This window comes from Myodes glareolus, chromosome 13, assembly GCF_982192425.1.
Source record: "Myodes glareolus chromosome 13, mMyoGla1.1, whole genome shotgun sequence".
Classification (NCBI taxonomy): domain Eukaryota; kingdom Metazoa; phylum Chordata; class Mammalia; order Rodentia; family Cricetidae; genus Myodes; species Myodes glareolus.
In genome coordinates this window covers 25,716,007-25,730,858 of record NC_142038.1, presented here as the reverse complement: position 1 = coordinate 25,730,858, position 14,852 = coordinate 25,716,007, and the positions used below count along the sequence as shown (strand labels likewise).

General features: G+C 43.7%; 2 protein-coding genes across 6 annotated transcripts in view; one reads left to right on the top strand and one right to left on the bottom strand.

Annotated features, from left to right (window-relative positions):
• The window catches only part of Htr4 (5-hydroxytryptamine receptor 4), a 191,012-nt gene extending 183,210 nt beyond the window's left edge, over positions 1 to 7,802 (top strand). Inside the window, exon 7 of the mRNA XM_087896007.1 lies at positions 1,331 to 7,802. Within this exon, the coding sequence (XP_087752133.1) occupies positions 1,331 to 1,418 (88 nt within the window). The 3' untranslated portion in view covers positions 1,419 to 7,802. The remainder of the gene's footprint in view (positions 1 to 1,330) is intronic.
• Positions 7,803 to 8,981: 1,179 nt separating this feature from the next.
• The window catches only part of Fbxo38 (F-box protein 38), a 45,113-nt gene continuing 39,242 nt past the window's right edge, over positions 8,982 to 14,852 (bottom strand). For all 5 annotated transcript variants that reach the window (XM_048419010.3, XM_048419009.3, XM_048419013.3 and 2 more), the window contains exons 18-22: positions 12,980 to 13,146; positions 11,803 to 11,948; positions 11,172 to 11,275; positions 10,704 to 10,817; positions 8,982 to 9,811 (exon numbers count right to left, since the gene is read on the bottom strand). In XM_048419010.3, coding sequence (XP_048274967.3) covers positions 9,633 to 9,811; positions 10,704 to 10,817; positions 11,172 to 11,275; positions 11,803 to 11,948; positions 12,980 to 13,146 — 710 coding nt within the window. In that variant the 3' untranslated portion in view covers positions 8,982 to 9,632. The remainder of the gene's footprint in view (positions 9,812 to 10,703; positions 10,818 to 11,171; positions 11,276 to 11,802; positions 11,949 to 12,979; positions 13,147 to 14,852) is intronic.

Below are 14,852 nucleotides of genomic sequence, written 5' to 3'. Positions count from 1 at the left end.
GGTCAGACACACAGAGTGTCTTTTGCTGCTTCTGGGTTACTCTTTTCCTCATCACTACCTGACTCTTCCCAGGGATTCCAGGAAAGCCTCTGTATGCCTATTTTTCATATTTGGAGCCCCCTTTGGGCCCCTAGTCATAAAAATATAGCAGGCCAACACTTCCATTTCTTTACCTCTTTTATCCAATCTACCTGCTAAGTCAGAGGCCAGTGATAAATAAAGCCACCAACTTCATAAACCTTCCTCACTGCACCCCACCTTATATCTACAATCTCCCTTTGGGATGCTCCTCAGCCTTTGACAGATCTCGTAGTATCCATTACACTGGCCAAGCTGCCTCTCCAGCTCCTCACCGGCACCACACCCCTTGTATGCTACTGCTAGGATTTGAAATATCTGTTCTAGCTATTTGACAGTTCTTAGTGACATGCCTCACTGCCCTCTCTAATTTCCATACTATGGGCACTAGTCCCATAAACCCTATAGAGACTGACCACCATGCCAAAATTTTCTTTGTAACCACCCCTGCCCCGGCCACATGGACACATACACACACACACAAACACACACACACTCACACACTTACCCAAACACACACACACATATAAACACTCACGCACACTCACACTCTCACACATTTACACACACACTCACACTCTCACACACTTACACACACACACACACACACACACACACACACACGATCCTCATCAGACTATGTGCAGGGTAGGCAGTTGGTATGGAGGCAGTTGAATACTCAGGAGGGGGAGTAAATTGTAAACAATCCCAGATGGGATTTTTTTTTTCCAGAGAGTACAGATGAATGCCCCAAGATGGCAGCTGCTTGGTTTGAAGGACAGTCCCTCAGCACACTGGCTGTGTGCATCTTTCCTCCTCAATCAAGGTCACAGGGTATAGTCTGGCATCAGAAACCACAGCACAGATAGTTGATTAACATTTTAGCATGGGCACCAGAAAGCTACTGAAAGGGCTTATTCAGGTCTAGTTTGTGACTGTTGGCGGGTTTATTCTGACAAGTGGCACAGAAACCACTTTGGACAAAGGAATCTGGGTCCCTGCCCCAGCTCTATCCTTCCCTCTCTGTGGAACCTAGGGCTCTTTCCCCTAGGATGCCATTTCCCCGCCTTTAACTTAGACAATCTAGGTGGGTGCTTTGGTTTCCCTCTCTGTATAGTTTCATCCCATTCCATTCCCACCTTTCTATGTCCTCAAATACATTCAAAAAAGGGATGTGGAGAGGTGACATGGCGCCTCTTTCCTTTGAAGGAAGTCTGCTGAAACTCCTCTGCTTTCTCGCCTTCCTCCTTAGGTACACCGTTTTGCACAGTGGACATCACCAGGAACTGGAGAAACTGCCCATCCACAACGACCCAGAGTCCCTGGAGTCGTGCTTTTGATTGACGACATGGCTTGCCATCGGGCTAGCCATTCCCATTCATGTCTGCATGAGCAGGACACCCTGGACACACTCTTGACCCTGGTCATCACCAGTGACGCATGAAGTATGAAGTACCAGGGCCCAGTGAAGATACACGGAAGGTGGTGTTGAGTGGAACCTGGATCCAGCACATCAAGGATTTCAGAATTGTGTGGGGACTTCAGGCATCATCAGACCCAGCGTCATACCAGAGCCCGAGGGGCCCCTCTCCTTGCATACTGACGTGAGGTCAGTCTCTGCTCGCACCTCTCCAGGGGACAGGAGCTCTCTACCTCCTAACGTAGCCCCCGTCTGTGGTGGGAACGCTCTAATCACGTGGAAGCCCTGTCGTTCATTGGCACATGAGTCTGCTGTGCTCTAGATTCTGTCGGGGCAGAGCAGTTCGGTCTCCTCTTCCTGTCAGAAAGCCTTAGCTATTGGAAGGAAATGACCTGCCCCCCACACCCACCCCTCAGTCTTCTCACTCAGTGGAACATCTCCAGTTCCCTCTTCTTTCCAGCAGTCTTCTGGACCGCTTTGCTGGGTCCAGATGTCTGTCCAGATGTCTGTCCAGAAGCACTAAGTACTGACATGAAGGGCATCAGGAGGTTTGGTTTACAGCTGCAAACATTTTCTTTTCCTTCCTTCCTTCCTTCCTTCCTTCCTTCCTTCCTTCCTTCCTTCCTTCCTTCCTTCCTTCCTCCCTCCCTCCCTCCCTCCTTCTCTCCTTCCCTTCTTTATTTCTTATCATAGCATACTACTTGAGGTAATAGTTCCCCCTTCAGGACAGATTTTAAAGACTCTGCTTACGGTTTGTCTTTGGATTCATTACCAAAGGACCTCTATACAGCTTGTGTGTGTGTGTGTGTGTGTGTGTGTGTGTGTGTGTGTGTGCCCATACATGCACATGTGTGTAAACTTGTCATTTTCTCACTGAGTTATCTGGAATGAATCTTTATTTGCTTCCCTTCCATGACATTGAACCTGGACCCTTATTGCTACGGATGCTGACAAGGAACAGTCACAACTCAAAAACTGAGGGCTGGGAGTAGGGGACTGGAAAGATGGCTCAGTGTTTAGGAGAAGAATACTTGATACTCTGGCAGAAGACCCAAGTTTAGCTCCCAGCATCTACATAGTGGCTCACAATCATCTGTTACTCCAGTTCCAGCGAATCTGACACCACTCCTGACTGCCACAGGCTCCTGCACACACATGGTGCACAGACATACACTCAAGCACATTCAGTATCCCCCCCTTGTCCCAACACACTCACACACTCTAAGACAGACTAAAAAAAAAAAACCACCACCACCACCACCAAAACGTTAAGGAAGGAAAGTGACTTGCTCCCATGGAGGCTGCCTTTTAAGGATGGTCAGGGTCCTGTGTTGAACAACCCAACAGTCTAGTCCTAGGCCACTTTTCGCTTTGAGCAAAGAACAAACCCATCTTTCTGTATTGGGAACTGCCATTGAACCCTAGCTTTGAAGCTACCATGCTTCCATCTCACAAACATTTTGCAGAATGCTGTTTGTTCTAAACCCAAGAGATATTTTCTCTCCCATGCCAAAGCTGTCATCACCTTGTCTTGGGTAAGTTATGTCTCTGAGAGAGAGAAAAGACTTGAAACTCACAAGAGTTTTTCTCTTATTTTTTTCTGCTGACAAGAAACAGTTTGATTTACTGCTGGTGAAACACGGGGAACGGGGAAGGTGGGCATGGCCTGGCATTCTTAGGTGACACACTGTAAGATCAGGCTGTGTCCAGGGCTTCAAACAAAAGTTCTTGCCCTGTTCTAACCCCTCATTCTTTCTCCCACCCTTCCACACTTCTCAATTTTTTTCTCTCCTTATACCTTTTTGAGACAGGGTTTGTCATTGCCCAGGCTGGCTTCAAACTCACTGTGTACCTGAGGCTGAACTGAACTCCGGCTCCCCCTACCTCCATCTTCCAAGTGTTGGGGCCACAGGTTTTAATCATCATACCAAGTTTTCCTTGCCTTTCTACTTCCTGTGCCGTTCCTTCTTCCCCTGTGATGACAGGTCACAATGGCATCCTTGTCTCTGAGAAGGATGGTCACCCCCCACAAAGCAACGAAGTTAAACCATCTGTGTTCAACATTGAAAGTCGCATATCTGAAGGCATTCCACAGCCCTTGGCAAATTAAGGATAGTCACCATACTTACGACACCTTCCTATACTGGAAACCAGTAAATGCTTTAGATAGATATCTGAGTCCCTTTCTCTCTTTTCACAAAAAACCTGAAGAAAGGAACTAGGGACAAGATGACATGGTGATAGGCCAAATGCGAATTCATGAGACAAGACTGAATTCATTCTATCTGGAGAGCTGCTAGAACAGCATTAGTTCCACCCATGGCTTCCAGGAACCCAGACAATCCAGACAGCATAAGGGTGGAATATGCAGAAGACATACAGCGGTCCAGGCTACAAGGAGACCCAAACATGCCCTCTTCCTAAAAAGTCCTCTTTCAGGAAGGCTGCTGCTGATTTGAGATGGGGAGAGGAGGCTGTGGTCCAGTTACTCTGGTCAGATGAACACTGGCCATCACTTGGATGTTTAATGAAGTCTGTCTCCATGCCAGGAGCAAATGGATTCGCTGTGTTTTCTCTCCATTTGACTTTGCAGTCTATAGAAATGCCCACTTGCGAAGATCCCAGCCCATCTTGCTGGGAGCCAGAATGATCCAAGGCTCAGAGATCCTGATGCAAGGAAAAAGGGCATGTTAGTTCTTTCCCTTGCCCAGGAGCAGACTTGACAAGGCCCAGTCTGAGGCCTGGGCCTCGAAGGAGTTAAGGTTTCAGTTCCTGGGAACCCAGTTTCCCCTCTGAAGGGCTGTGGTTATCAGTCCTAAGGCAGCTGCAGGTGTGATAGCCTGTGTTTTCTCGTCAACATTGACTGATTAAGCTTTCTACCGACCTTGGCCATTCTCCCTCAGAAAATAGGATACAAAAGATGCTTTACTTCTTAAATAAGCTTGCTTGGCATAAGACACAGCCTGTGCAAATCCTCTCGGTCCTGGTTTTCCTATCTTCTCTTCCGGCCGTCCCACTTAGAAAAGGCTGTGGCTGAAGAACAACCTGCTGGTCCAGGTCACCAGCCCTCTCCATTAGCAACTAGGAACTAAAAGAAATAAAACCTACAATGTATTGGCGAAAACAAATGAACAAAACCAACTTCCGGATTTCAGCTTTGCCTCTCAGTCACAATTCCACTTCCTGCTTGCTCTGCCCTGAAACAACTCTCTGGGAAATGGGGTAGGGCAGGGGCATTGTGGGTAGGTGAGGGAGGGGACTCAGTGAGAGACCAGAGAGTGGAAACAACCAAATTCCCTTTGATACAGTCTTCAAGTGAGAACGAAAATGTCATCTTGGTACTGTGCCGTCCAGCGATTTCTCTTTGGCATTGTGGCTCTCTTAGGTGAGCGAAGGAAGGTGCTTTTCCTTCCCTCTTTACTTCAGTTGGCTGTGGTCAAAAGCTGCCCTTGGAGGAAAACAAGTGTTATTTGCCCCTTTTGGCCAAAAGTGGACTCTCTGTATACAACCTAGGAAACCAAGACTAAGAATTGGATTTGAATGTAGACAGTACAGGGACAGACTTGAAGATCTGGGTTCAGGCACACTGTTGCTCTGATCTGAGCAGAGCTTGCCTCACTTATTCTACAAAATGCAGATGGTCTCTGAGCTGGCTGGATCTGCGTGAATGTCCCAACATGGGCCACCAAAAGCCACTGTTACAAGTTTTGCTTAAGACATGCTTTGCCTGTGCTGTTAATTATGTAATATCTTCATTTCACTTGCAGAAATTTAGTTTAGAAGGAAACACTTTATCAGACCCAAAATAGAAAATCAGCTTTATTTGCTGTAAATAGAAAGCAGCCATAGAGATAAATAAAAATACCACCAAGCTGTTACATTCTAACCAGATGTCAATACTCAGAGCATGTCCCCTGCCTCTTCATGTCCCAGGAAGACAAACATGTGCTGGTAGAGTCTCCCTATCTCTTCTCTGGGAGTTGGAAATATCAAAAGAATCTAAACTGAATCCCAATCTATAGGAATTCATCCATTTAGTACAAATTACATTCCATGTTTTTGGAAACAAAGATAGAAGGGAAACAAATTGCTTACTATTTTTACTAGCGTTATACTTATTCCCGGTTGCGTCTCCTTTACTCTAGCTCCTTCTGAACTTAATGAATAGTTAGACAACAGCAAGAGAAGCTAACTAACAAACGCCTCTCCACTGGGCATTTGGTTAAGTGCTTTTCATGGATTTTCTCGTGAAAACCTTTACTGCAAGTACCAAAATTACTCCCACTAAAAATGAGCAAATCTCAGCAGAGAAAACATCTGGTGACAAACCTAACCAGTATGGATGTGGAATGGAGGCCCAGGCCTCCCGACACTGTAGTCCACCATCTTCAACACTCCCAATGGCCTTCAATGGGAGGACGCATTGAAGTACTGGGCTGTGCTAGGAGAGAACAGGGGACAGCTCTTTGTTCACATGGCCTACGTCCCTCCCATAGCACCTTGGGACCCAGAGCTGTGCCTGTTCTGGGCTGAGCTCTGCCGTTCCCTTGCTCTATTGTTTTTTTCCCTGGACATCGTTTCTATAATAAAATTAAATGAGGGAGGTATTCTGGTCCAGGGATGAGCAGCAGGAAGCCTCTCTAGTACTCGGAGCCTGAGTTACTGAGTAGCCAGCAGCAGACTGAAGCAAATGGTTGAACCCTGACTATTGCAAACCTTCATCAAGGCCCCCTGCAGAAGGCAATCTGAATTCTCCATCCTTTGTGGTTGAACGTAAACTATTTGGATGCAAGCCTGATTTTCTTAGTATCTGCTCGCCACTATGGGCACTTTACGGTTTATCTGCCCTTTCACAAGCTCTCAGAACCTCACAACAGCTTGTGCTGTGATTACCGGTTCATTTTTTATAGACAAGACTTGGTCACAGCAAGTGACTTGCCCAAGGAAATGCGGCAAATGGATGGAAACACATTAGGTCCTCCTATCCTGGCACAGTGATTTTTTTTTCCCCTCCTACGTAAATTATGGTTTATATAAATGATGCATTTATGTAGACTATTCCCACTATAAAGAAAAAGCCCCATAACACTGATAAGGTAAATACTCTTGACCCCAGTTCAGTGCCATTCCATTCCCTAGGTGGGTGGGGGTGGGGACTATCTCTTGGCAAACGTAGTTCAGTAATTTGTGGTTGTGTGCTGTTTACGACTAAGGTGATGCTGTCTGTGATCCGCTATTTCCCTCTCAAAAGTCAGCCCTGCACATCATTTCACACCAATGCACATGTGTTTCATGCTGCCAGTCTTGCAGAGGGGGAGCTTCAGTAGCTGACTGCACCCAATGTCTTCCACGAGGTCAGCTGGGCTGGTTTCAGGATGAAGTGGCAGCTGAGACACAGCCGTCCTGTTGGCAAGAGCCAGCCTCACAATGGGGCTCACCTGACTTCCTTCCCCTTGGAAGGATTCTTTGGAGTCAGATAAACACCTGCTTTTGACCAAGGTCTCTATCTATACTGCTAAATTGGATGTGAACAAGCTTAGGAGGCATGGTAACCAACTCAAGATGCTAGTGTCAGGTGTGGCCTCCTCTCCAAGGCCTGCCTAGTTCTCAAAGATCGCTATCCCAGGATATGGTCTAAGGGCATTAAGAAAATGTTAAGGAATAAAACATAAAAATAAACTGACAAAAACCACACACACACACACACAAAACCAGAAAACCAAGCAAACCTGACTTTTATAATAAACCTGGGATTTTACTGGGCGCTCCCGCCGAACCCTCACCCCTGCCTGGAGAGGGTGGGTAACTATTATCACTTTACAAATGACCAAATTACAAATGACCAAAAGAGAGGTTCCAGCTCCACCACAGAGGACTGTCTCCTGGTCAGAGCTGTTGTCTGAAGAAGTCGGAATCTGAATCCAGGACTTCTAACTCTACGTATTAAGTCACCTGAAGACTCAGTACCGGCTATTGTTTAAAGTATTAGATCCATACACTGGGCCTGGCAGCATGAGATACACGGTTCTTTCTGATACTGACACTCAGTCAGAGGTCATCTGTGAACTATTTAAGGTCTTTCAACAGCAGACCTTTGTACCACAAAGCTGGTGACATAACTGGGTGGATGGAAAACTCAGCTGTCCACCAGGTGTTGGTAAACTGGCCAAGATGTAGTCTGTAAACCTTCTGAATGGTTTTTACTTTTTAGTATGTCTCAGTTAAAATCCAAGAGTACTATTTTGTGATGTGAATATTATGTGAAATTCAGTTTTTTGTCTATAAATAAAGTTTTGTCACAATATGGCCATCTCTGTGTGCTGTTCATGGCTTTCACACATCAGAGAAGGTATATGGCTCACTGAACCATTAACTCTCTAGCCCACACACTTGCTAACCTTGCTGTAAGACAGTCACTCCTAGCTACTTGTTCATATTTACCAAGTGTCAGAGAGTGGGTGGCTTCCACTCTTGTGTTTTCGGTTTGTCTACCTTCAGCATCTTTATTACTGATCTGAGGGCCCCTTTGTATTCAAGGAGTGTGTGATGACTGGCAAGCTGAGTAGAGTTAAAGAGCAGCGGCCTCTTGTGGCCGATGTAAACACTGTGTATCTGAGCGCCTCGCTAGAGCGAGGGGTTGGTTCTTGCTGAGAACTGTAGGTTATTCTGCATGTGTTTCTTACAGAGCCGTTACAACCCGAGCAGGGAACTAAAAAGTTAAAAAACAATGCAATGACCCCTGAATTCGGGTGAGTTACGTACCTCGATCTGTGGGGATGTTTTACCACCTCTGATGACTGCATGGAGTGGGGGATGGGATGAGGTGAGGGGGGGCAGGAGAAGGGGAGGAAGGTGTACTTGGGCTAGTACACAAAATTTGCTAAAAAAGAAACCCCAATGCAACCAAAAGATGAACTATTCAATTATATTTAAGATGTTTAAAAACCTTGCATGGTAAGAATTTTAAAAGCTTTGAAGTAAAGACACGGGCACCTATCATCCAGGAGTTCAGTGTTAGGGAAGCTCACCAGCACTCTAGCCTGTCTGTCTACACAGCTGGGATCATAAACCACACTCACGTCCTATCCCGCAAACACTAAGTCCTGATCATGGATGACTTATTTTTTTTTTCTCCCTTTCTTGGCTTCAATTAATCCCCGGGAAAAGGAAGGGGCTGAACAAATTCTGAAAGACCTGACCATTTTGAGACCATAATTTCTTTGACTTTAAGCCTTTGGCTCCTGAAGCCTGTAACGGTCACTTATTTATCAGATGGCAAACACTGCCGCAGGAGGCAGCCTCCAGCCACGAGAGAAAGGCGGTTCATCTGAACTAGCCAGTGGCCCATTTCCCCAGCATTCTGCCGCAGCTCTGCAGCCCGCAGCTCTGCGTGTGCTACGCTGCTCATGGCCGGATCAGAAAGTGGACACCGACCCACATGGCTTCTCTGTGTAGCACCGGTTTCAAGTCCATGGCAACAATAAAGCTTTTACTAAATGTTTATTTTTATGTTCAAGATAAAGCATATACACAATTGAATGCGGAAATAAATAACTAGAAATGTTCTGAAAACTTTCTATTTGCCCTTCAAATTCATTTTTTAAGTTTGTGGATCTTTTCATTTAAAGAAATATGCCAAATGTAAACACTAAGAAGAAAAGAAGCCCACCACAGTACAGAGACAGCTTCCTCTGACTGAGGGTTAGGTGGCATTATAATAACAGAACACACAGGACACAGCACTTTAGCACTGACGCAGACACTCTGCTGAAGAAGAAAAGGCACAGACTGAAGGGACAATGGCGAGTAGCAGAGAAAACGGGCTCAGTCACACAGCACTGAGAACTAAGTCAGGAAAAGGGAACAAAATCAACTGTCAATTATCTGCCTTCATTCAAATGACTTCTTTAAATTAAGATGTATAAACATAAGATATAAAGATGTTACTTTTGGAAGTGTCTTTGTATATTTCTTCTATATATAAATCTTTGTATACAATTTCCATGTTCCTTATATATTTCCTATATAACAAACTGAGCCAGGGCCTCCCAATTCCAAGCCCGAAGTTCCTGTGTAAGTTCCTGGTCAAGTTCTTCTTGATCGTTCTGAGGCAGAAAAGCCAGGGAAGGTCTCTTTAAATGTAGTCGTCTTCAACTGGCTCTCCATTGACATCACAGTAGTGGATAAAAATGGCCACCACTCGCTGAAATACGCCCCTTTTCATCTGACGCATCTCTGAGATCTCCTCTCCTATTGTTTCCATACAAATATCTGCAGACAGCTGTCCTTTCCTTCGAGGAGCATAGATGGTACCTGGGAAACGGCAAAGAGACAAGAAAGACTTAGAATGAATCACCGGGTCCATTTCCTGTACCACACCGTAGCTGACGCAAGGACAACTCATAGAATTTGTTAGAGTTTTATATCAGAGCTAATGTCTAAGGTAGCAGACATGATCAAAGTCCCCAGGTAAAAATAATGCATCAAGGAGTAAATTATGCTAAGTACAATTTCATAGAATTTGTCAGAGTTTTATATCAGAGCTAATGTCTAAGGTAGCAGACATGATCAAAGTCCCCAGGTAAAAATAATGCATCAAGGAGTAAATTATGCTAAGTACAACTAAAAAACTCACTTCTTTATACATATTTATTTCAAAGTTTTATCTATACATGAATATACAAATAATTTAAAACTTAGAAAAAAATTATTAAAAGCCTCCCCCCAAATTTCTATACTTAAATCACAATAAGCTGCAGTGACACAAGGCTTCCATTAGCAGGCAACTAACTAGTATAACTGGCCAATCTCAACTACCGTGTTTGTAAATTCTTCAGTAAAGATCAATGAGTTTGTCAGGTGCAGTTGCACGTGCTGAACATAATCCTAGCAACTTGGATTAGGTGTTCAAGGCCAGACTCACTACACAGACAACTAGAGGCTAGCTTGGGTTACATGAGAATCTTTCTTAAAAAGCAAACTTCGAAGTGGCTTTGTAAGGCTGCTGTATTTTTCATTAGATCCAGAGTTAAATCTCCAGCGTATGTTCATATGTACCATAAAACAAAACAACCAAATGCATAGGAAACCCAAAGGTATTCGGGATTCCCATCGTGTGGACACTGTGCATCTGTTGCTATTAACTATTTAACACACTAAGACAGACTCAAGCTAGAGAGCACAAGTTAGATCAGGCCATAATTACTCTCTTCATCATCTTCAAAATCGTATCTGGCGAAGCTGTTGGGCTCTGCTGCTCGTAGTGACCTCAGCCAAGGGAAGTCAGAAATCATGGAATATGGTGCTCCATCCACAACACCTGAAATAAGCAGACAGCTATCAAAGTCCTGTTTGCATAGAAACGGTGATAGCAGCAAACTAGACTTCAGCAGTTACAGCCGGGTACAGAGACTAAGCCAGTTGCCTTCAAAGGCATTTCCAACCACTACAATTCTTAATTTTGATCTACCTTTTGTGTGTCAACAGATTCTGGTTATTCTAGGGGTGGTAAAGACACACACAGACAGACGAATATTTATCCAGCCTCTGCTTCTTGCAGAGATTCAAACCCAATCTGATGAATTCTAAGGCGCTCCATGTCTCCCCTAAGGCATGTCCCTCCCATCTAGTTCACAGCTTGAAATTTAACTCCGCAATCTAGGTAAGTTCTTACCCTCTAAAGTGTAAATTTCTCTCCCCCAGGGGTACTTAGGATACTTCTTTAAATCTTCTTCAGTCCGAGTGGCTTCCAGGAAGAATTCATATTTAATGAGTTCTCTGGAGGCAATAGGAGAAAAATCAGGTAAATAAACAGCTGAAAAAGAATGCTGGGCAGAAAGCAACTGTCTGGTCCATTCAAGTTTAGACTCTACCAACAGCCTCTCTGTCACCACCAACGCCTCCACACACAGCAGTCCGACCTACATTCACGGGAGTCTCTGGGCGAATCACCTTGTATATTGAGGGTACTTAGTACACTGTTTATAAGTTTAAAAACAATTTTCTGTAAAGTCTCAAGACTGTCATTAACTTGAATTTTTGGCATCCTCCATGTCTGGAGAAATAACACGTGTATGCGGTTTCTTAGGATTTTTTTTTCTCTAAGTTTGAATAAAATCTTACATAAATACATGCATGATTTTAAGTTTGAAATTTTTTTTCAAGTTTTTTTAACACATTTATGTCATGACATGTCTACTTAAAAAGTTCAATTCGAATCATTTAAAATAAATTAGAATTTGCTCCTAGGAGCACCCAATAGGAAAAATATAAAAAAAGACTTTCAGGGCCACAGAGTCACTTACTGATTGATATTGGCTATAGTGTCCATCCAGTTGCGAATGCGCACCTTGTTCCGCACGTTAGGAGGATTACTGAACTCATGGATGATACAAATGTGATAGGGGTAGGGGCCACTAAACAGCTTCTGCTCCAAAGTTAGTGTATCTACCTGTGGAAGACATCAGAAAAAGGTCTGTGGACTAATAGTAAGTCGGTGACATCTGAAGACCTTGAAAAGCTTCAGTTTTGAAATGCCTGGCTGATTTGAAAATCAAATAATGGCTCTGTCTCAGATCACAGCTTGCCATGTATGAATTAAGTCTTAGAGAATTCTCTGCACAGTGGACTCAGCAATTTTTCCCTCATTGCTGTGTGAGAACTTGGTAAGTCAGAGAGCTGACTCAGGTGATCGCCGGAGGCTGCCCTTCACAGGTGTAACTCCAGGCTGCTTTACAGAACCGAGAACAACTGTCCTACTTAGGACAATCGCTAAGTTTGAGGGACAACGCATTTCTTTCCTCTCCTCGTTATAGACTCTGTGCCGACAGTGCATTCTCGTGGATGCCCTTCTGCATCTCGAGCTTTCATGGAATTTAACTCCTTCACAGAAAGGAAAACTTGCTTAAGGAAGAAAAACATCAGTAGTCAGTTTTGAGTATTAATACACTTATGAATTTGATGAACTAATTTTAGGAGCCTAAATCTTAGAGTCCAAGAGTTGTTTAATATTTCATTTTGGCAACAAGCATCATTCCTGCATACACACTTAACTTCCAATAAAAATTACCGCTATCATACTATTGCCTAAGGCACACCAGCAACTGTCCCAGTATATCATACATGTTAGCTAAAACAGCACAAAAACTTAAGTATAATATGATTCTAATTTTACACATAACAAATTAAGAGACAGATGTTAAAGAACTTGCTCCATGCCAAAGGAGAATCTGAACCCGGAAGTCTGTGATCTGAGTGCATGCTCTTAGTCAATAGGTCACTTCCAGCCTGCCATGTAGCTGCTAGGAGTCCCTAAAGAGTTAGCAGCAAAGCATTAACACAAAATATTGGCAAGACAATCTGGCTTGTTTATAAAAGCTCAATAGATTTTAAAGAATAATTATTGAGGGTTGAACAAAATGGATTTTGTAAACAAATATTAGTACAAGGTGCATTTTATCATAAAAAAGCAGAGCTCATTACCTGCTGCATTGGACGCAGGTAGATGATGCGGTTCCTCTCTGGTGGCATCTTCAGTATTTGGTCTAGGACCTGATCCATATTTAGTTTCTTGCACTGTGCATAGTCAAATCGGTTTACAATCGGTGCATTTTCTACTTTTAAATGTTTCAGTACCCTGCACCTGGTAGCTATAAAATAAAACAATAAGTGCTATAGATAATTCACACAAGAGTGCAAAGCATAGAGTCCAGGAAGCTTCTCTGGGAAACCCTGGCACAGGCCCTGTGTTTGTGAACACAGGCACTATGCTGGTCAAATACAATAACAGCTAAGAGTTGACACTGTGACTCAATTCAGAAGCTGGCTATCCTCATGTCAGAGAGACAGCAAGGTCCCTCTTCCTTCTAATACTGTTCATTAAAGAAATAAAGTCCTAGAAGTTGACCTGCCCAGGAGACATTTAATACTGAAGAACTACTGAATGGCATAACTATATAGTTAAAGGTCATGCCTAGAACAATTCACAAATATTACTTTGTATTTAATGATAAAAACTGAACAGAGTTATTTATAATTCCTGTCACAAATAGAGAAACAGATCTTGAGAAAAGGCACAGCACTATGTGGATTCTGAAGTCTTTGGCTAGGGATGTCAGCACTGTGCAAAGATCTACTGGAAACATTACCTAAAATGTGATTCTTCTCGTCCAGCATCAAGTCAGAGGGAGAAGAGTCTGCTCCTCACCTCACAAACGTCACTACACTGATATACCAACTACACCCCATCCCTTACCCTTCCCTGCTTTAAATCACGTAGTTCAACTGGAGAGAGGATTAAATGGATGCAACTGTGCAACCACAAAGCTGATTTGCCCGACTTTTTAAACTTTTCATAAAGATCTACAAGATCTTCAACACAAACACCTTCATCTTAAAGAGTACTCTGCACTATAACTTCCATGTTTAACTACTGCCAGGGTCCTGCCTTCAGACTCACTGTGTCCTCTGTTACATAGAAAAAGGAGGAATTAGACAGAAATAAACGAGAGAGTGAACCAGATGATGATATGGAGCTGATGGAACTGTGCTGTAAACCAGAGTGAAGCTTAGATCTAATCTCATTTAGGCATCCCATTTGCCATTAACTTAGTTGCTGTCTAGAGGCTGAGCTACTTTTCTAAGACCCTGTGTCTCAGACACACTGAACTACATGCCTTGCTTCAAGGGCAGAAGGTGGACCCGAGGCCATATAATCTATCTATATCTGCAGGCTGAGGAGGTGCAGGAGAATCACGGGGTAAAGCACAGTAGTAAGGCCAGAGGCACTCTCTAAGAAGTGCTTCGTTACTGTGAGAGGTTGAGAGAGCAGAGGGGAGTGTTTGGAGGCTGTATTAGAAGCCCAGAGGCAGAGGGTGGACTCCTGAGCAAGTTAGGAAGGGCAAGCCTATTGTATACCTTCTGAGATTTCTATTTCAGGAAGAAATTCCAAATGGAGGTAGTGACTTGATCAGATATTCTATGGCATAAACCTTGTTGGTTGAAATAGAAAAATATTCAAATTTCTGCAGCATGAACAGAGTCTGACACCTTACAGAAATCAGGAGAGAGTCATATCCATCCTTTTTCTATTCTACTTTGATGACATGTCTGGAAGGTGCCTTTTAATGGAAATAATGGGATTTCTTTGTTTATCATCTGTAGCATAAATAATAAAAACTCAGAGTCAGATACTGGGGTTCAATGTGAAAATCAGAAAGGCAAGAAAGCCTCTCTCTCTCCTTCCATTTTATATTTCCTCTAGTGCTGGGATTAAAGGCATGACTCCCTCCCTAGTACTGAGATTAAAGGTGTGAGTCACCACCACCTGGATTTGTTTTTGCATTGATCTTGTGTA